The sequence below is a fragment of the Lepidothrix coronata genome, unplaced genomic scaffold, assembly GCF_001604755.1.
Source record: "Lepidothrix coronata isolate B3197 unplaced genomic scaffold, Lepidothrix_coronata-1.0 Scaffold34, whole genome shotgun sequence".
NCBI lineage: Eukaryota > Metazoa > Chordata > Aves > Passeriformes > Pipridae > Lepidothrix > Lepidothrix coronata.
Window position 1 is genome coordinate 163611 of NW_016690214.1, and position 21145 is coordinate 184755.

The following is a 21145-nucleotide window of genomic DNA, read 5'->3' on the forward strand; positions in this document are numbered from 1 at the left end:
CAAGTGCCTTGTGAGACAGCAAACCTGTTTCTGTGGGGGACTGGTAACCTGTGGGGGGCTTGTGGTTTTGGGGAGGGGGATGTGCAGGAGGGGAAGGAGCAAGTGCTATGAATAAAGCTGCTGTTTGCTGGGAGCAGCCCCAGGCCATGCCCGTGTCCCCTCTGCCCCTGCTGGTCCTGAACTGTGGCTCAGCCCTGTGCCCCTGGTTGGGACACCCTGGTTCCCTCCCTGCCTGGGGGTCTCCAGCAGGGCTACCTGTGCCCCTCACAGGCTTCACCCCGTTTCCCAGAGCGTTGGGGGCCCCCTGGCTGCACCACAGAGCCCCTTGTCCTGTTGTCCTGCTGGCTCCAAGCCGGGGGCTGTTGCAGGGACGTGCCCAGCTCCAGGGAGAAATGGAGCCCTTGTCCTCCAGAAGCTTTACGGAGGGGCAGCTTGGCCCTACGGCTCCTCTGGCTGAGAGGAAAGGCACCAGGGTCCCTGAGTGCTCTGGGGCCAGGTGGTGTGGGTGATACAGAGAGCAGAGCCTCGTGGTGTCACCCAGGGATTAGGGACTGGTCCGTCCGTGATCCTGCTCCAACCCCTCGTGCCCGACGGGAGCACGGGACCGTGGCAGAGCAGTGGGGACGGCGGCAGAGGTGACGCTCACAGCTCGTTGTGCAGCGGCCGGCACTGGGGGCTCAGCTTCTCCTCCAGGACAGCGTCGGGGGCGCACACCCAGGGGTCCCCCGTGTCCCACTGCCACTTGAGGAGCTGCACACGGAGCAGCTGGAGGACGTCGGCGTAGCGGGGGTCGGGGGCCAGGTTCTGGCTCTCGGTGGGGTCGCGGCTGCAGTCAAAGAGCTCCCAGCGGTCCCGGTAGTAGTACTGGTGCAGGGTCTTGTTCCAGTGGGTTGGCTGCCCGGCCCTGGTGCGGTTGAGCAGGTCTTGGAAAGTGGGCGAGACGTAAAAGTCCTGGTCAATGGGAAAGGGCATCTTGTAGTTGAGGTTGTGGATGAGGCGGAACTGCCGGTGCTGGATGGCTCGCATGGGGTAGTACATGGTCACCTCGTGGTGGCTCTGGCTGCTGAAGGCGGTGGCCCAGGACTGCTCTGACTCCAGTGCTGGCAGGAGAGACTTTCCAGTGAGCTGCACCTGCTTTGTGCCAAAGATGCTGTAAGAGGGGTAGGGGATGGAGAACCAGTCCAAAATGGTCGGTGTCAGATCTGGAGGGGAAGAGAAGGGTGAGAGGAGGGACTGGCACCGTGGGAGTAAACAACCTGGAGAGGGGCAGAGACGTCCCTTGGGTCTGCAGCTGCATGGGCTGTGGCTGCTCCTGGGAGGAGCTGCAGAGCTGAGCCCTGGGATGCTGTCCCACAGAGGACCCTGTTCTGTCCTCCCTCCTCTCCCATGCAAGGGCTGCCCCTGGGACAAGACCCTGGGTTTTAGCGTGGGGAGCAGCCCACAGCCCCCGGGCCCAGCTCTGCTCCCTCTCGCAGGCAGGGGCTCTTACCCAGGAGGGTGGCGAAGGCCTGGCTGACCTGCCCCCAGCGCTGGGGGTGCTCAGGGGACGAGAGGAGCAGCGGCTCGGCGGTGCCGGAGCGGTAGAGGTTGGTCCTGCCGCTGGGGAAGGGGATGCCGTTGTCGGAGGTGTAGATCACCAGGGTGCTGTTGTGGAAGCCGGCACGCCGCAGCTCCTCCAGGACCAGCCCGATCCCTGCGGACGGAGGGGCAGAGCTGAGGGGGGCAGGAGGGTCTGCAGCACTCACCAGTGCCAGCCTGGCCCTGCGGCTCCTACCTTGGTCCATGCGCCCGATGGTTGTGTACTGGGCAGCCAGGTCAGCCCGGGCAGCCGGCGTGTCAGGAACAAAGGGGGGGACCTAAACGGAGAAGGGGAGAGTGGCACATGGCCACCACGGAGACAGAGGTCACAGGTCCACCACGGTGGCCCTCACCAGCTCTTGCCTGTAATGCTGCTGGCAGTGACGAGGTGGGGGCCAGCCCTGGCTCCATCAGAGGCTGCCATCACATGCAGCCCCCGCAGGGCCCCACACAGCCCCGTGCAGACCCACAGGTTCCCACCTGCACTTGCTCTGGGTGGTAAATCTGTGGCTTCCAGTCAGGGATCCAGCCCATCCCACTCTCTCCATTGCCAAATTTCTCACAAAAGGCCCCGTACTGGGGCTGGGAGTGCCCGCAGCGATGGGGGTCATGGAAGGCGACGTAGAGGAAGAAAGGCCTAGGGATGGAAAGGGTGGAGGTGGTGGAGCAAAGGGCTGCCCACACCCCCTGAGACCCTCTGCTAGGATGAGCTGGGGCTGGCAGGAGGACTCCCACCTAGTCTGGGCTTCTGGATATGGGGTGACCCAGACCAACTGGGATGTGGAGGCCATCTCACCTCTCGTCCTGGCTCTGCAGGAACCGCCGGACGAGCACTTTGATCCGGGTGATATTTCTCCCAACCTGCAGGACTGAACTGTTCTCCTCTGTGTAGGCAAAGTCGAAGGGGTACACAGCCTCTGGCCCAACATGCTTCTTCCCAATTATCCCTGCATGAACAGAGACAAGTGGTGTGCCAGGAGCAGCAGGAGTGGGGGGACATGGCTACCATTGTCTCCTCCCTGGGGGACAGGCATGGGTCCAGGGGGTGTTCCCTGGCTCACGGGCAGTTTAGCCATCAAGCTCTCTTGCTCACTGGGGTTTGGTGCACCAAGGGGGGGTTTCCCTTCCCCTGTCCCTTGCCTTTGGCTCCCTACCTGTCCGGACACCTCCTTGGCTGAGCAGGTGGGGCAGGCTCCGCACGCCGTCAAAGGAGTTGAAGTGGTGCACGTCCTGGTGCAGCCCGTACATCCCGTTCTGGTGCTGCAGGGGAGGGGACACAGCACGGTTGGACAAGGGCTGCCAGCCCGGCCCCAGAACACATCCAGCCGTGCTCCCAGTGTGTGAGCGGGGGAAGCAGGTCCTGGGGGCTGGGAAGAGGGTGGGCCAGCAGACAGGGGGGTCGCCCCGTCCTGGGACTGTGCCACAGGAATGCCGGGGGCTGGCGGTGCCCCTACCTGTGGTAAGCCGGTCAGGATGCTGGCCCGGCTCGGGGAGCAGCTGCTGACGGAGGTGAAGGCGTTCTGGAAGACCACACCACGCCGGGCCAGCGCGTCCAGGTTGGGCGTCTGGATAGCCGAGTTGTTGTAGGCGCCGCTCTCGAAGCCCCCGTCATCGGCTGCGGCGGGAGGGGTGCGGGGTGAGCCCGGGGCGCGTCCCTGACCAGGCGCGGGGGCAAAGCCCGGGGGACGCGAATGACACCGACAGCATCCCCGGGCTGCGGGTGACCCGGGCTGGGGCCGGTGCTGCGGGGACCGTCCCAGCGGAGGGGATGCAGCGGGACCCGCGGGGCGGCCCAGGCAGGGGGTTCCCGGGCTGGGGGCGACGGGCGCGGACCCGGAACCGGCTCCGGGGCTCGGCCGGGCCGGCGGCCGCACTCACCCAGGAGCAGCAGCACGTTGCGGGCCGGGCCCGGGGCCGCGCCGCTCCGGAGCGCTCCGAGCAGCAGCGCCAGTGCCCAGAGCCGCATGGCACCGGCACCGGCACCAGCACCGGGGCGAGGCGGCTCCTCCTCACCCCGGTCACATGAGGCGGCCCCGGCCGCTCAGATCCGGCCCGGGCGGAGCCACGGGCCCCGCGGGCGGAGCGGGCTGGCACGGCCGGCCCCGGCCCGCCCCGGCCCCGCGGGGGTCCCGCCCCGGCCCCCCAGGAGCGGAGCTGCGGCCGCGGGTGCCCGTGCCGGGCTATCCCCGCCGGGCCGGGCCGTCCCCGCCATGCCGGGGTCCCGCTGCCCGGCGCTGCCGGTGCTGCGCTGGCTCCCGCGGTACTGCCGGGCCTGGCTGCCGCTGGACCTGCTGGCCGGGCTGGCCGTGGGGCTCACGGCCGTACCGCAGGCGCTGGCCTACGCCGAGCTGGCCGGGCTGCCGCTGCAGGTGGGTGTCGGCGCTGGGAGCCGGGGAGCCCCCGCTCCCTGAGCTGCCCGTGGCCAGAGTGGCCCTGGAACGCTCTCTCCCTGAGCTGCGTTTGACTGGGGGCGCGGGGACCCCCCGCTCCCCGAGCCGCCTGCAGCGTGGCGGGCAGGGCTGGGCTGGGCTGGGCTGGGCGACCAAGGGCCGACCCTGTGCAGTCGCCCGTTTTCCGGGCAGGAAGCTCCTGACGCCCTGTGTGTGCCAAGTGCCCTGGAGTGACCCGAGATCAGCCCAGCCCTCCTCGCCGGGGAAGTTTCTGGCCTCTCCCAGCTCCCAGCGTTGTGCCAGTGCCCCTTCTGCCCCCCTGCAGTATGGCCTCTATTCCTCCTTCATGGGCTGCTTCGTCTACTTCTTCCTGGGCACTGCCAAGGACGTGACGCTGGGTCCCACAGCCATCATGTCCCTGCTCGTCTCCTCGTACGCATTCCACGAGCCTGTCTATGCCGTCCTGCTCGCCTTCCTCTCTGGCTGCATCCAGCTGACCATGGGGCTCCTGCACCTCGGTGAGATGCTCTTGCCATGCACCATTGTATTTTTAGGATGTTGCTGTACATCCTGTAGTTGTTCCCCCCTCCTCTCAGCTTTCCAGGATGCTGGGGTCATCCTGCTAATGCTTGTGACAGCTCTGTGTGCACACAAACACCCGGTTTGGGTGCCTACCAGGGCCAGCAGTGTGCTCAGTGCTGCCCATCCCACATAGGATTCCTTCTGGATTTCATTTCCTGCCCTGTCATTAAAGGGTTCACATCGGCTGCTTCCATCACCATTAGCTTCAACCAGATCAAGGTAGGATCTACTCTGCCCTGGATGCCTCACCAGCTGTCTCCTAGTGCTGTGGAACTGGGATATTTAGCACCAGGCTGGGTGATGTGCTTGGTACCAGAGGAAGGAGCCCCAAAGGGGTCATGAGACCCCCTGCCAGCAGTTCTGCTGGGTCCCTGAGAGCTCTGCTCTGAGCAGACCAAACCAAACACACCTTTTGCCTGTGACCAGCTGGTGACATCCAGGACAGCAGTAAAACCAGGACATTTGATTTGGTCACTGGCAGGGGGTGCTGGGTGATCTCTGGCACGGTGGGTTTGCAGTGATGGGAGCTGCAGGGGGTTTTTTACAGCCCCTCAGCTCCTCACTGGCCTCTCAGGGACCTGAGGCCGTGCGGCTCTGCTGGGGCTGCCACACTTCCTTTGTGGTTACCCCAAATCAGAGCCTCCACCAGCAGCTGGCAGCCGCTGTTGGCCAATGGCTGCGGTCGTGGGGGACGGCGCGGCTCCAGGGGCTGAGGCACCCGGCAGCTGGGGCTGAGCTGGGCTGTCACCAGGCTGTCACCAGGCTTTGTCTTCCTGCACAGAACATCCTGGGGCTGCAGGGGATCCCACGGCAGTTTTTCCTGCAGGTGTATGAGACGCTGCGGAGGATCGGGGAGACCAGGTCTGCACCTTCCCCACTCCCTCCCCTGCAGCTGTGGGGTCTCAGGCTCTGCCGCTTCGCTCCTCATCTCTTTGGTCACACCTTGGACTGATTTCTCGGTCCCTGCCCAGCACTGTGACACAACCTCCCTCTGGAGGGGCTTTGGGGGGGCTCTTCCTGTGCCCCAGAGCGTGTTTGGGCTGGCTCTGATGTGGCTGTTGCAGGGCTGGGGACGCTGTGCTGGGGCTGGCCTGCCTGGCCGCGCTGGCAGCGCTCCGGGCCATGAAGAGCCGCCTGCCCCGAGCTGCCTCTGCGGAGCCGCTGGCTGCCAGGATCAGCTGCTGGATCGTCTGGATCTCTGCCACAGGTGTGCCAGCCATCCCCTGCCCCGTCCCCTCCCCCAGCCATCCCTCCCGGGGGCTTGTCACTTCGGGACAAGGAAGAGACAACCCAAAACTGGTAAAGCCCAGGTTGGCAGGAGCCGAGACATGGGAAATGAGTCGGGGAGGACAAAGTCCTAAGGGTGGTCCTGCCACTGTGCATGCCCCTTCCTAAGGCGTGGAGGTTCTTGGCAGCCATCCCTCCTGCTGCCCTGGGCTCTGGGCGGGTTTCCAGGGTTGCTCTCTCCTCTGCAGCACGCAACGCCCTCGTCGTCCTGTTTGCTGGCCTGGTTGCTTACTCCTTCCAGGTGATGGGCTCCCAGCCCCTCACGCTCACCGGCAGCATCCCCCGGGGCCTCCCTGCCTTCCGGCCGCCGCGCTTCTCCCTGGCAGCGCCCAACGGCACCGTCCCCTTCCTGAGCATGGTGGAGGTGAGTGCCAGGGTGGCTGGTGGAGGCCAAGCTCCCCTTGGGCTGCTCTGCTCCCTCCTGCGTGTACTGGCTCCCTGCACAGCGGGATGAGGCCACTCCTGGCCCTCCCTCACCGTACCCTTCCCTCCTAGGACATGGGGGTCGGGCTGGCCGTGGTCCCGCTCATGGGCCTGCTGGAAACCATCGCCATTGCCAAGGCTTTTGGTACGGCTGCACCAGGGTCCTGCCCTGCGCTCGTGGGGGGTCCCACAGGGGCTCGGGTGCTGGGGAGGGGTCTCCCCAGGGGCTCGGGTGCTGGGGAAGGTGGTCTTCTCACGAGGGCACTGAGGGGTACAGATCTGCCTGTGCTGAGCCCGTTCCATCGTGTGGGCTGGCAGGAGGGGTCCCGCAGGGAGCACAGCTGAAATTGGCCCAGGAAGTGGGTGTTGTCTCAGGATGCTCCTGTGCCTGAGGGGTGCCAGGATAGGGCCCACACTGTCCCAGTCAGTGCTGGCCCCACTCCGTGTGCGTGGTGGGTTGTGCCTGTGGCCAATGCCGGTATCTCCTTTCAGCCTCGCAGAATGGTTACAGGATTGACCCCAACCAGGAGCTGCTGGCTCTGGGTAAGACACTGCTTTGGAGCAGTTCAGGGGTGGGGGTCTGGCTTCAGTGCTACTGTGTATCCCAGAGCTCCTGAACTACACCAGATCCCATCTCAGCAGTCCTATCTCTCCCTGAAGATTTCCCTTTCTTACCTTGCATGCTGCCCCCACCAAAGCTGTTCCCACAGGAATTTCCAGAGCAGTCTGAGTCACACTTGCACAGCGGGATAGGCTCTGATCCGGCCTCTGGTACTGGGGTTGGAGGAGGTGCTGATGGGGACACAGACCCAGCTCATGGCCCTGGCGGTGCCTCCCCAGCCCCTCTCCTTCCCCTCCTCAGGTGTTGCCAACATCCTGGGCTCCTTCGTCTCGTCCTATCCCATCACGGGCAGCTTCGGCCGGTGGGTAGCAGGAGGGGGGGCAGGCCCCAGCCCACAGGACACTCACTTGGGCCTGTGGGGTGAGGGGGCTCTGCAAGATCTTGGGTGGAAGATTGTGCAGACCCCAGTGGGTCTCTGAGCTTATGTCCTGGTCCCAGCAGCCCACCTTGGTGGCCAGGCTGTGCGTGTGTCCCATGGCCACCTTCTCTCCCATCTCAGTGCTCTGCAGTCCCGCTGTGGCCTGGGAGCCACTCGTGTTTCTTGCTTGTGTTTCTCCCTGGTGGGGTCCGGCAGGGTCAGTGATTTTCCTGGGTGGGGGGGTCTGGGCAGTGGGTGGGGACAGCCCCGGCCCCCCTGGCCCCCTCACAGCCTAGAACGTGTTGCTTTGCCTTTCAGGACGGCGGTGAATGCGCAGTCAGGGGTCTGCACCCCTGCGGGAGGGCTCGTCACAGGTAGGGCCCTGACCCTGCCGTGGGCTGCTCTGCAGGCCCCCCTGCCTGGGAGCCCTGGGCATCAGGGACCCATGGCTCAGGGGCTCCCCCCGTCCCGCAGGTGCCCTGGTCCTGCTCTCGCTGGCCTACCTCACCTCGCTCTTCTACTACATCCCCAAGGCGGCCCTGGCCGCCGTCATCATCTCGGCCGTGCTGCCCATGTTCGACGTGGGGATCTTCAGGACGCTCTGGCGGGTTAAGAGTGAGGGCACGAGCTGGGGGAGGCTGATCCCCTGGTGCAGCCCAGCTCTACCTGCAGAGCAGGCACTGTCACTGAGGGCCCTGTGGCACCGGGACAAACCAACGCTGAGCCTGGGCTGTCTCTCTTGCAGGGCTGGACCTTGTGCCCCTCTGCGTGACGTTCCTGCTCTGCTTCTGGGAGGTCCAGTATGGAATTGTGGCCGGGGTGCTGGTCTCAGGGATTCTCCTGCTCTACTCCATTGCCAGGCCCCCAATAAAGGTGGGCTTCACACCTCCCCTTGGGTGTGGCAAGGCCACAGTGATCGCCAGGGATCTGGGAGGGGGTTCATGAGGGCAGTGAGGTGTTGGGGGGCAGGATGCTTCTGTCCTGTTCATGCCCTCTCCCGTGTCACCAGCCTGCCATGGGCGCAGCACAGGGACCTCTTTAAAAGAGCACAAGGAAGGGAATCTCCCAGGACTGGAGAGCAGGATGGGGAGGCATTGCTCTCCCTGTCCTGCTGACTCTGGGTGTGGGCAGGAGGGGCTTTCCCTCAGGGATGGGGGCTCCTGCGTGTCCCCCTCCGTCCAGGAGGACAGTGAGTGACACGGGCAGTTGTCCCCCCTGGGAAGGTCACAGCCTTGAGTTCCCAGTGACTTGTCCCCCTGCACTGGGGTCTGTGCAGGTGTCGGAGGGGGACGTGCTCCTCGTGCAGCCGGGGAGCAGCCTGCACTTCCCAGCCATCGAGTGCCTCCGGGACACTGTGTGCAGCCGTGCTCTGGCAGGTATGGTCCCACCCCTGCCAGCCCCGGCCCTGGCTCTGAGGGCTGTGACCCTTGGGCTGGCCATTTCTGGACTCATCAGGGACGTGACCTTATGCTCTTCCAGCAGCATCTCCACCACGCTCCGTCATCCTGGACTGTTGCCACATCAGCAGCATTGATTACACGGTGGTGGTGGGGCTGGCAGAGCTGCTGCAGGAGCTGCACAAGCACGGCCTCTCACTGGCTTTCTGTGGCCTGAAGGTGTGTGGGACTTTGGCCACCCCATCCCAGGCTCTGCTGCCCCATCCCAGACCCTGCTGCCTCTCCCCTACAGCCTGGGGAGGGTCCCTGTCGATGGGCTCAGCCCGGCTGCTTTCCCCCATGGTCTGTGCTGGCCTCTCCTCTGGTAGCACCTTTATCATCTCAGCACCTTCCACAGAGGTGGAGGCTGCAGGATGCGGATGGTGGGAAGGGCTGGATCCTCTGCTCTGGGCTGGCTGGGGGCTCAGCTCTGGAGGGGCAGGAAGTGGCCAGTGCTCCCCCAGCCCAAGTTTCTCTGCCCTCAGGACCCTGTTCTCCAAGTCCTCCTGTCTGCCGACTTAGAAGGATTCCAGCACTTCTCCAGCCGGGAGGAGGCAGGTGAGGCTCTGGGCTGCCCCTGGTGCTCTCTCAGGATGCTGGTGAGTGGGGCTCTGGAGGATGAACCTGGGGGTCTGACCTTTGTCGAGCCCCAAAGCAGCAGTGGGGGGGCTGCAGGGACCTGGCTGCTGGGAAGGTGAGCTGGTCACCTCAGCCTCGGGGATTCACGTGAGCTGTCGTGGTTTAACCAACAGCAGCTCAACACCACACAGCCCTTTGCTCCTCCCACAGAGAGATGGGGAGACAATCAGAAAAGAGGTTAAACTTGTGGGTTGAGATAAAGACAGTTTAATAGGACAGAAAAAGGAAAGGAAAATTATAATAATAACTAGAGAATATAGCGAGCAAGCGATGCACAGGGTGGTTGCTCACCACCCACTGACTGATGCCCAGACAGTCCCTGAGCAGTGGCTCTCACCCCCCCAGCCAAGTCCCCCCAGTTTTTTCTTCAGCACAATGTCCTGTGGTCTGGAACATCCCTTTGGGCATTGGGGTCACCTGTCCTGGCTGTGCCCCCTCCCAGCTTCTCGAGCCCCCCAGCCCCTTGCTGGCCAGGCAGTGTGAGAGGCTGAGAAGTCCTTGGCTTAGTGTAAGCACCACTCAGCAGCAGCAGAGCCAGCAGGGTGTTATCAGCAGGATTCTCATCCTGAACCCAAACACAGTTCTGTAGCAGCTCCTTGGAAGAAAACTAACTTTGTCCCAGCTAAAAGCAGGACAAAAGTCTGGCCTTAACTTGCTTCTCCCCTCCCTGGCCCAGAGCGGTGCAGAGGAGCAGAGCCGTGGGACAGCAGGACCGACCCCTTCACCAGCACCACTGAGAGCTCGGGGCTCATCCAGTGAGTCGAGGAGTCACCATTTGTGCTGGGGTTGAATGTCCTGTGACACCCCAGTGACATCAACACCCTCTGCGGGAGCCGCCTGCCCCTGCCCAGCTCCTGGGCAGCTGAGGATGGACTGTCCCCATGTCCCACACCAGGGAGAGCAGAGCAGCACCAGCCCAACCCCACATAGGCTGAGGTGAGCACTGGGACCAGGGGTCTGCTGGTCCCACACCGGCCCCCAGCCCCATGGGGCTCTGGCACCTCGCCTCCTCCACAGGCCGAGGGCAGGCACTCCCTGGAAGGGATCAGGGGGACAAAACCATTCCCTGTCCCGGTGATCAGCACAAAGCTGTCCCTCCTTCACAGAGCTGCTGTCTTTTTTTAATCCACTATTTTAATTCTGGACATTTTTCATGTTCTGGGGCACACTGACTGCGTGCTCTCCTCAAAGAGAGTTTCAGGGCTGCTGGCGCTGCCCTCCAGCGTGTGACAGCTCAGCAAAACATCCGGGACTGTGCTCCTCACTGATCCCTCGTTTGTGGGTGTTGTGCCAAGCGCTGCCCGGGGCAGGGCTGGGCTGTCCCCCTGGAGTGCAGCCTGTTACAGCAGCCCGGCGGGGCTGGGCACGGTCGGGAGTTGAATTTTCCTGAGCAGCCCTCTGCTGGCACCCAGCAAGGAGGGTGTAATAAATCAGGAATTGCTAATGAGTCAGCGTGATCTCTGTGTTTCTGGGGGAAAGCTTTTTCTTTTGTGTGGGATGGGAAAATTCCCTTCTCGGCGCTGCTGAGCACTCCAAGGAAAAGAAACTGAAACCAAACTCGGCTGCCCGGATGATCCGAGCCCGAGGGCACACTCCGGCGCAGTTCCTCCTGCCAGGGGCGTGTTGCAGGTTTTGCAAGAGCAGCAGAGGAGCTGAGGAGCCACACGCCTGCCAGGGCCGGCAGGTCCTGCCCTGGGGTGTTCATTCCTGCAGCGGAGCAGCGCTGGGTGGTGAGTTCCCTGCTGCACTCCGGTGATGCTGGGAGCGGGAAAATAGGAGTATGGGGGTCAAAAGGGCCGATTGTGTGGGAATGGTGTGTGTGCTCAAACCTGTGTGAACACTAGTGGAGATCAGGTGTGCTGGGAGCCGGTCTTCAGCTTGGTCCTCGTTGTATCCGGGATGCGGCTACAGCTGCATCCCCACTTATTACTGTTGGATCCACTTTTGACTTTTGACTGTTGGATCCACTTTTGACTTTTGATTGTCGGATCCAGAATGATCTGCTTTCCTGCAACACACTTGCCCCCATGGCCCCCAGCCCTGCTCCAGCCACCTGCGGAGTGCAGGAGTGGGGGGTTGGTGTGTCTGTACCCCACCAGCCCAAAGCAGGAAAAGTGGGGCTCTGCCGGGGATTTGGGGGCTGCGGGAAACGCAGAGAAGGGGCTGAGCTCCAGGCCCGTCCCACCGGGGCTGCCCCCACGGCCCCGGCGAGCAGCACCCGCTCCCTCCCGCCGGCAGCGGCTCTTTGCCGGTGCCTGGGAGTGCCGGGTGGGTTCCCGTGGGGTGCCAGTGGGTACCCGGCGGCCCCGCCACGCTCGGGCATCGCGACCCCCCAGGCCCCCGGCGGGATGGGGGGACGGGACGGGGCGGGACCCCGTCGGGAGCCGCCCGCGGGAGGTGGCCGGAGAAGGGATTGGCCGGGTCGCCCGGGGCCGGGCGGGGACCGTGACGTGCCAGAAACGAAACTTGGCGGCTCGGCGGAAAAACGAAACTTCGCCAGGCGGGAGGCGGCGGCCCGGGGCGGCCGAGCGGGCGCTGCAGGTGCCGGTGCCCGGTCCCCGGCCCCTCGGTGAGTTGCGCTGCCGGTGCCGGCTGGTGACGGGACGGGACGAGGTGGGTACCGGGCCTGGGCTTGCGGGGGGCTCCGGTGCGGGCGGCGCGGGGTCGGGGGACTTGGGGGTTCGGGATCGGGGGACTTGGGGGTCCGGGGTCGGGGGACTTGGGAGTCCGGGGAGGGCGGCGCTGCGGTCTCCGGGCTGCGCTGCAGCCTCCCGGTGCGCCCGGAACCCCCTGCTGTGCGCCGGTCCCCCGGTGCGCCCGGAGTCCCCCCGGTGCGCCCCGATGCCCCCGGTGCGCCCCGATGCCCCCGGAGTCCTCCCGGTGCGCCCCGATCCCCCGGTGCGCCCGGCCGTCCCCGGACACTCCCGTCCTGCTCTCTCGGCCCCGCTCACCGGACGCCCCCTCCCCGCCGTGCCCCCCCCGGTACCGCCGGCCCCGCCCCCGCCGGTGCCCCCGGGAGCCGAGGGCGGCCCCGCCCCCCGCGGTACATAACGGGACTCATTTGCATACCGCGGGGCGCCTCGCCGCGCCATTGGCCCATCCTCAGGGTCATTTGCATATAACCCGGGAAGAGGCGGGAGAGCCGCCTATCCGCGGGCTGCGTGCGCGCCTCGTTTGCATACAGGCCCCGCCCAGGAGGCAGCTCCGCCCTGGGCGGGGCCGGGGAGAGCTCGGGGTGGGACCGCGACCGGGACCCCCGACCCGCCCAGCTCGGAACCCCCGACCGGGACCCCCGACCCTGCCCAGCCCGGGGGACCCGGCTCCGGCTGCCCGACCCTGCCCGGGGGGACCCGGCTCCCGACGCTGCCCGCGGGGACCCGACCGAGCCCAGCCCAGGGGGAGACGGTTCCTGCTGCCCGACCCCCGACCGTGCCCGGGGGAACCAGACCGAGCCCAGCCCGGCGGGAGCAGCCCCGCGCAGGGCTCCGGGCCCCGGGCAGGGCGGGGAGCGCGGTGTGACCCAGGTCCGTTCATTGCACGAGGCCTCAGCGCAGGGGGAGCTGCTGTTTGTACTTAATTATTTTTAATGCGTCTGTGGTTCCCACCCCCCCACGCTCTCCGGTGTCACAGGTTGTTTCCAGATGATAAAACGGAGCCAGGCTGAGGGTGATGTGACAAAGTTCCATTATCACACTTTAATGTCGGTATCTCTCTCTCTACCCTGTCCCCTTCTCTCCCCTCGTGGCTCCCAAGGTCCCCGCAGGGCCTGCGACCAGGAACATGCAGTGCCAAGTGTGTCACTTCGCTTCTGGGGATGGTCCGCCCGGTTCTTGCAGCAAGTGTGGGGCCAGCCTGGCTCCCGGCGCCGTCCCTGGGGACCAGGACCCAGGTAGGAGGTGTGGGGTGAGCTGGGGCTGCACAGTGACCAGAGGCTGATGGTGTCCTGGTGCTTTTCATCCCTGCTGCCTGTGTGGCTCCGGGCTCTGCTCTGCCCAGGACATTACACAGCTCTCATCCCAAACTCTCATCCCGAACTCCCCTTGCATTCCTGACCAGAGACAGTTTTTCTCACTTTGCAGTGACTGATAGGGGACGGAGAAGTGAGTCAGCTGCTGACATATCCTACACACAACCTCCACACACAGGTCTCCAGTGTTGAACTAATTTCTGTTTTGCCAATGACTGGGACTGGTTTTTGTGTTACAAAGACTGGTCGAGTCCCTCTTGAACCAGAGTATCCTACTTGCATCTCGTTATTATGTTTAGAACACACTAATTCTGCCTTTCTGAACAGTGACAGAATTAAGTACACAGCACTGTTATGGTGGGGAAAATATTTCCTAATCCTTTATTTGTTTAAGGCAGAATGTCCTGGGCCACCAGAATGGCTTTTGGTTTGTTGATAGGAAGAAGTGGTATCTTAAGAGTGCAGTGCTGATAGGACAGTTCTTGGCAAACCCCTCTGCAGTCCAGCGTGGCAGGGTGACAAACCTGGGGTCTCCAGCTCTGAAATGCTGTAGGAAGGACATCAAAAGCAGCTGAGATTCAAAGCTTTTGCACTCAGAACTGGGGTAGAGGCTGTGCAGAGGAGCCTGTGAAACCCCTGCAGAAGGCAGAGATCTGCTCTGCTGCCTGACTTGACCCTGAGCTGCCTTTTCACAGGTTTTTTAAGGACTAGATAAAATTATGAAGATTAAAAGGGAGTTTCCCCTGCCTTCCTGGAAAGGACTCAGCTGTGTGGGAGTGGTCACACAGCCAGCCCAGAAGGCTGTGACAGCTGAGAGGAGCCAGTGTCCTGTCACTGCTCGTCCTGGGGGTCTGTGAGTGCTGGACAGGCAGCGTGTCCAGAGGAGGGGCAGGGTTGGAGCAGGACCTCAGTGCTGTGGTTCCTTAATTATTCTGCTGCTGGCAGGGCCTTGGGGCGGGGGCAGGAGGCTGTGCAGGGGGAGTGGTGGCACTGTTGGTGGGAGCTGTGGAACAGGGAGCAACAAAACAGCTCCTCCGTGTTACTGTCCTGACTTTGGCTGGGACAGAGTTAGTTTTCTTCCAAGGAGCTGCTACAGAACTGTGTTTGGGTTCAGGATGAGAATCCTGCTGATAACACCCTGCTGGCTCTGCTGCTGCTGAGTGGTGCTTACACTAAGCCAAGGACTTCTCAGCCTCTCACACTGCCTGGCCAGCAAGGGGCTGAGGGGCTCGAGAAGCTGGGAGGGGGCACAGCCAGGACAGGTGACCCCAATGCCCAAAGGGATGTTCCAGACCACAGGACATTGTGCTGAAGAAAAAACTGGGGGGACTTGGCTGGGGGGGTGAGAGCCACTGCTCAGGGACTGTCTGGGCATCAGTCAGTGGGTGGTGAGCAACCACCCTGTGCATCACTTGCTATATTCTCTAGTTATTATTATAATTTTCCTTTCCTTTTCTCTCCTATTAAACTGTCTTTCTAAACTGAACCCATGAGTGTTACTTTTTTTTTTATTTTTCTCCCCCATCCATGGGCTTGGAGCAACTTGGTCTAGTGGAAGGTGTCCCTGCCCATGGCAGGGGGTAGAACAAGATGAGCTTTAAAGTCCCTTCCGGCCCATTCTGTGACCCCACTGGGGGGTGAGTCTCTAGTTTAACAATCAACTTTGCCTCCACTGCAGAGAGAAGAGAGGTGCAGCTCTCTCCAGTCCCTGATGCAGGATCAGAGGTGAAGGGAGAAGGTGCTGCCAGGCCTTCTTCCACCACTGAAAAAAAGGAGGCAGAGGGAGAATTGCTGATGGATAATGCAAGGGCTCTGATCGACCCCTCAGACACCACACCTGAATGCTCTGCAGGTGGGGCTCCTCCCCCTGCTGAAACACAGGAGGGGGAAGAGGGATCCTCGCTGCCGGAGGATGTGACAGCTCCAAGTGACAGCTCACAGCCCACGGCTCAGTGCGGGGCTGGTGACTCTGCTGGGACATCACAGAGGAAGGTGAGACTCTTGGTCGGTGCTGAGGAGCAGCTGTGACTTGTTGCTCTCCTCTCTGGGGCTGGGCTGCATCCTGCAGATCCCTGTGGCCACGCCGGGGAGCTGCTGCCCGGGTTCCTCCAGGGAGCTGTGCTGTGTTTGCTGACGTTGCTGTGCTGGGCCTGCAGCTCCCCCAGCACTGCCTGTGCTGCTGGGGAAACAGCACACAGTTCACTGCAGCACTGCCCCGTGCTCCTGCTGAGCAAGGCTTGAATATTAAAACTGCAGAATTCCCGAGAGTTATTAGCATTTCACAAGCTGGTCTTGTCCCTCCTCTTCCTGGTCGCTCTCTGTTTACCCAGCGTTGCAGGAAGATGTCGGCACTTGCTGCAGTGGAGGAAGTGACAAAGAATTTCTCTTTGACAATCAATAAACAGACATTGTGGTGTTTGTTTCTGTTTTTTTTTTTTTTTTTTATTATTAATAATAGAAAAAGAAGAGGAATAAAGTAAAGAAACGTCCTTCTAGCTCCGGGGAACAGGACTCTCTGCCAACTCTAAGCACAGCCCCAGCTCAAACCACAGAATTGCCTGATACCTGTGTTTTTCCACAAGAAATCCAACCCCCCGGCAGTGAGGCAGCAAAACCTGGTGCTGATGTACTTGCTGGTGCCAGTGGAGGCACAGCTGAAGGCGATGGGGCGTTGGCTCACCCGGGGAAGGAACCTGCCAGCCTGGAAGCAGATGTGCTGACCCCACCAAAGCAGAGCAGCACCGCCAGCGAGGCTGCCCCAGCTCCCAGCTCTGCAGCCCCAAGGGACAGTCTGGGGGATGGAAGAACCACAGAGCATGGAGAAACCATCAGGGCTAACGTGGAACAGGGCAGTCGTGCCCCTGGCCAGCTTCCAGAAACCAGAGCAGGTTCCCAGTCCCAGGGCAGCGGTAAGAATGTGGCCTCAGCAGGGCAGGGAGCAAGTGCTGCCCCTGGGCTGCCTCCTGCCCAGGAGCCCAAGAGGAAACCGGACACAAAGTCCTCACCTGTGGCCCAGAGCCCACAGGCTGGGAAGAACAAACAGGACCCCAGGCAGAAGGGGAACACTGGCAAGGTGGGAGAGAACTCTCCGGTGAGTATTCCATGGAGTTGGGCCAAGCTTCCCTTTCCAGCTGAGACTCGTCTGTGCTGTCAGTGGAGCTGAGGAGCATGAGCCCAGGGACATGGGGAGCACTATGGGGGGGTTCTCATTGCAGCCCTGCTCTCCTGGGTGTTAATGCCAGCCCAGCTCTCACTGAGGGGTCGCTCAGTTGCCCCCGGGAGCTGGGAGGTGTCTCCTCTCCAGGGGGCTCTCAGATCTCCTCAGGAAAGGGGATCCTTGTCCTTTGTGGGTGTTTGTGCTCTGCTCACACACAGGCCTGGTGAGCTGGAAGTTGCTGTGGGTTCTCTTTCACTTTCTTTATGCCCCATCCTCTGGCACCTGGGGCTCACTGGCCTGACCGCTTGGCAGTGTGTTGGGGTTGGATTCCTCTTCCACTGTGCACTGTTTTCCTTAACCAGCAGCTTCCCTCAGTGAGGGATCAGTGTTTCCAGGAGGATGAAGCTGGTGGTGTGCTGTGAGTGCTGGGTATCCCCACCTGGCTGAGCAGGTATTGCACTTCCAGGGTCTCCTGTTTCACTGGGCATTGTCTGTCTCTCTGCTGCAGAATGAAAACACAAAGCAGAAAAATAAGAGCACAAGTAAGGAAATGCCTCAAGTGAGTGAGAAAAGCAGTCCCACCAAGGGAGCTGAGGCTGCCAGAAAGGATGGTGCTGGTGCTGCAGCAGACACTTGCAAGAACAAAAAGGAGCAAAGCAACCAGAAACGTGTGGAAAAGATTAAGGAAAGGTGAGAACAGCCCCACTGCTCCCCAGCATTCTTCAGTGACAGGAGTTGCTGTGAGGAGGACTGGAGGACTCCAGACTGAGGTGGGGGACTGAGGTACTGGGGTTAGGTGTACCTTGGATGTGTGGAGATAGAATTTCCTTAAAACTGTAGAATTTCCTTAAAACTGAGGTGAAGTGCTCGTGCACAAGAGAGCCAGTGTTCAGTGGGAGCTGCAGCCCAGGTGATGTGCTGGGTAACGTGGCACAGGTGGTCCTTGAACCTGCTTGAGCATCTGATGAATAAAAACAAGACCACCCTCTTCTTTCTTGCTCTTATGAGCAACACGTGTTTCACACACATTACTCTTTAGATTTATGGTGTGAAGAATGTTTTTAATGTGTGTGAGCTGGAGGAGGGAGAAAGCTCAGCCATTCCAGGTGGCTCTGCTGGGCCAGAGCCTTTCCTGCTGCCTTTAGGAGCCCCTGTTTCTATTTGCACTGGGCTTTGCACTAGGCCTGCTCTAACAGCAGTCTGAGCAAACTGCTGCCAGAAGTTATGGGTCTTGCAGCCAGTCAGCTGGTGGCTCAGATCTGATTTGTGGTTTATAATGATTTGTGCAATTAAAAGAAAAAAAAGAGAATTCTTTCTATTTCCCTTCTGATCCTTTCTTGCAGCCCCGTGAGCCGTGAGGGGGGTGTTACAGTGTATTTCCATGCAATATTATCCAAAGACTTCGGACTGAACCCCGAGGCCCATAAAGTGTTCATCAGAGCTGAGGGTGTTTCTCCCTATGCAAACTGGAAGGACAACATCTGTGAGATGACCTGCAGCAAGTGAGTACCTCGAGGCACACAGGCACAGGAGAGCTTTGGAGAACAGGATCAGTGTGGTGCCTCAAGGCTGGGGCTTTGTGTCCATGGGTGGGTGTTGCTACAGAGGGTTTCACAGAGTAAACTGTTATAAAAAAACTGTTATAAAACTGTTCTCATGAAGGAATAATCACCATTCTGATTAAAAATGGAGTGATGCATGGAAAAGGAAGTCTGTAGGTCAGCTGACATGTCCTATGCTTGCCTTTGCTGTATTTTTTGTTTCCTAGGAATCTGGGAGAGCATGGATACCTCATTGAAGGCACTGTAACCCTCACGAAAGAGATCCTGGATAAATGCATTCCTTACAAGTACTGGGTGACCTGTGACAATGGGCAATACGAGTTCATTTACAAGCCTCCAGTAGATAAATTTGTGAATCGCTGCTTATTGATAAAAAGCACCTGGCTCAACAATGGAGGTGAGCCTGGACCTGCACTTTGGGCTGATCCATGGTCTGATTGTGGGATGATTTGTGATGTCACATGGACCAGCATTCCTGTTAGATGGCACTGCCTGCAGCTGGAAGCTTAATGGGCCAGTGGGGGTATTTCTGTGGGCAGCTGGAAGGGTGATGTGATTTCAGTGATTGTTCTCCTGTTGTGTTGCTGTTCTAGAGTGGCACCAGTACGATGACATTGTGTGTGCAAGGCCTTCTATGCTTAAAAAACTTCGGGATACATTTTTTGATAAAAAGAAAGAAGTGGTGGAAGGGAAGAAAATAGCTGCCAATGTTATGTTAGAAAATATCTTCAGCATTCTTGACACCTGGAGTCCTGAAAACGTGAGGAACTTCCTCTTCCAGCTGAGACAGTTTTATGATGTTACAGTGGCCCAGCTGGTGCACGATGGCCGGGCAATGCGATGGGAAGCATTAAACTTTGGCATGGAGCAGGTAATCCCTTCTCTTTCACAGGGGCTGGAAACCAGGCATCAGTTAGTAAACCCAGACTTGCAAATGTGCTATTGCCCTTGCTGGGTTCATCTTGCTTTTCCAGTCAAAGTTCAGGTACAGAACCAGCAGGGATCCTGCTGGGGTGACTGGCACCATCTGCCTTGGGGACTTCAGTGACACCTGTGCAGTTCCAGGTGTGGTTCTGACATCCCATGTGGGTCAGTGCAGAGCTGGGACGTGGTGACTTCCTACTTGAGTGGGTTTTGTGTTTGGATATTAATTTCCTAAGTCTGGCCTGTTAGTTTTGCTGCCAGTCACTCTGTCACTAACTTCTCTGCACTGATTCCAAACCTGCCTGGTCTCTGGGAGAAGCTCCCCCTGATCCTGTTCTAAGCAGTGATGCCAACAGGGCTTCTGGAGTGCAAAATGTCTTACTTGACATAATTGGGAAATATGGCAGAAATGCCACATTGTCTTCTTTGGAGCTTCAGAGCAGTGTCAGGGCTGCTCCTTTTTAACTCTGCAGGCTCCCTGCTCCTGGTGACAAGGGAGAGGCCACGAGCTGGCACAGCTGCCCAGCTCAGCAGAGCGGGTGTTTTGTGTCGCTGCTGGTTCTCAGAAGTGTGATTTTGGTGTCACCAGACACCATGGCACTGTGGACCCCTGGAATGTGGTTCCAGAGTAGCTTTTGGGGTCTGTGGGTAAGGACAGAAGCCTCTCTCCCTTTGCTGACTCCCAACAAAGTCTGAGTCCATCTGGAGGCTGCTCGTGGGATGTGATGGTGACTGAAGGCAGTGTTGGGTGTAAAACTGCTCAGCTCATGGTTCCCTTCCCCTGCCCTGGTCCCTTGGCATTCCCCAGCTTGCTGGGTGTGGAAAAGGGAACCAGTAGCTGAGTGGTGGGAGCAGTGGGGCACCAAACTGTCACAGATACTGGGGGGTCACACCTGGTGCTCTGGGGGTGGTCAGGGCCACCCTGGGCTGTCCAGGGCTGTCCCGTGGCCTCACTGTAACAGGCAGAGGAAAAGGGCTTCAGAAGAAGACGACTAATGCTGTGGTTGGTTTGTTTCTTCCCTTCTTTATCCCAGGTGAATGATGTGCTGATAAATTATATGAAGAAAATACCTGTTCCTGCTCCAGAAGCATCACAGGGGGTCATCAACAGCAAACTGGCTCTGGGACTCACCATCCTCGTGGTAGTTGAGGATTTTTTACTTCCAGCATCTAAAGATGACCTGGCTAGCCTGTGTAGCCTCTTGTGCTTGGACAAGGTGTCACAACAAGCTGTACAGGATGAGATTGATCACATCAAAAAGGCTTTTGAAGGAGTTGTCTGGTAAGTGCTCCACGTACCCATTAACTGACTGGGCTGGTTTTGCTGCCAGCATGGCACCCTTTGATAGAACAATCAGGAATCCAACTCTGTCCTGCCAGAGAATCAGGAAAAAACGTTACATTTGAGGGTATCTTTGGAGGTCTCAGTTCTAGCCTCCTGCTTGAAGCAGGGCTAACATCCAGGCAGTGGGGTTCTGAAAAACTCCAGGGATAAAGGATACCCAACCTCTCGGGGGCCCTCTCACAGTCACATACCTCTCTTGTTATTTTTCCTTTTGTAGTATTTCAGCCCAGCCAAGAAGGCCAAGAATTGTCCCCAGAGTGCCTGGCTCTGTGTGGGTGTCACAGGGCTGGGTGGGGTCATGGGGAAACTGTAGATAAAGAGCTGGGATTTCTCAGTGCTCAGGTAGTGGGGTCTGTGCAGAGAGATTCGGGAACGTTACAGCTCTTAAACCTTTAGTGTGCACTCCCCAGTGAAGACAAGGTCGAGCTACAATAACCATCAGAGGTTGATTGAGGGTGCACAGGGGGATTGAGATGCAGCCTCCGACCCCACGGGTGTTCTCCTGGCCTGGATAAAGCTGTTCTTTCACTCACTGTGTTTGTTTGGGTATTTTTTTTTTTTAGCTTGAAGGTTTCACTGGCAAGTTTCTGCCACAGATGCATTGAAGGTGGAGTAGACCAGTGGGTGTGGATCCTTCCTCTTCTGCATTCCTTTGCTGCTCCTGTGCAGCAGGAGCACTTTCCAGTGGAGGAAGATGTCTGGGCAGGGCTGGAAGGGCTTTCATTTGCTGAAACAAGGAAGAAGCGAGATCCGTGAGTTTGCCAGAATTCCTGGTTATACCCAGTGTTGTACCCAGTGTTGTACCCAGTGTTGTACCCAGTGTTGTACCCAGTGTTGTACCCAGTGTTGTACCCAGTGTTGTACCCAGTGTTGTA

At 60.0% G+C, this 21145-nt stretch overlaps 3 protein-coding genes across 3 annotated transcripts in view; 2 read left to right on the forward strand and 1 right to left on the reverse strand.

The window, feature by feature from the left end:
• Positions 1-85: 85 nt before the first annotated feature.
• SGSH (N-sulfoglucosamine sulfohydrolase) lies at positions 86-3578 on the reverse strand. The gene is made up of 8 exons (XM_017812196.1): positions 3457-3578; positions 3033-3193; positions 2733-2838; positions 2375-2525; positions 2059-2215; positions 1775-1856; positions 1490-1693; positions 86-1202 (listed from the first exon to the last, which is right to left on the reverse strand). The coding sequence occupies exons 1-8, from the start codon at positions 3542-3544 to the stop codon at positions 643-645; spliced, it is 1509 nt and encodes a 502-aa protein (XP_017667685.1). The 5' UTR covers positions 3545-3578; the 3' UTR covers positions 86-642.
• A 210-nt stretch (positions 3579-3788) lies between these two features.
• SLC26A11 (solute carrier family 26 member 11) lies at positions 3789-10748 on the forward strand. The gene is made up of 16 exons (XM_017811807.1): positions 3789-3947; positions 4294-4486; positions 4684-4769; positions 5332-5411; positions 5615-5757; positions 6026-6201; positions 6333-6405; positions 6753-6803; positions 7123-7183; positions 7559-7614; positions 7715-7855; positions 7986-8113; positions 8517-8616; positions 8723-8856; positions 9162-9234; positions 9992-10748. Exons 1-16 carry the CDS (start codon positions 3789-3791, stop codon positions 10072-10074), a joined length of 1737 nt encoding a protein of 578 aa, XP_017667296.1. The 3' UTR covers positions 10075-10748.
• A 227-nt stretch (positions 10749-10975) lies between these two features.
• Positions 10976-21145, forward strand: part of RNF213 (ring finger protein 213) — a 49078-nt gene continuing 38908 nt past the window's right edge. The window contains exons 1-10 of the mRNA XM_017812107.1: positions 10976-11045; positions 13069-13204; positions 14961-15274; positions 15741-16373; positions 16948-17129; positions 17783-17941; positions 18208-18398; positions 18595-18872; positions 19960-20207; positions 20834-21022. Coding sequence (XP_017667596.1) covers positions 13096-13204; positions 14961-15274; positions 15741-16373; positions 16948-17129; positions 17783-17941; positions 18208-18398; positions 18595-18872; positions 19960-20207; positions 20834-21022 — 2303 coding nt within the window. The 5' untranslated portion in view covers positions 10976-11045; positions 13069-13095. The remainder of the gene's footprint in view (positions 11046-13068; positions 13205-14960; positions 15275-15740; positions 16374-16947; positions 17130-17782; positions 17942-18207; positions 18399-18594; positions 18873-19959; positions 20208-20833; positions 21023-21145) is intronic.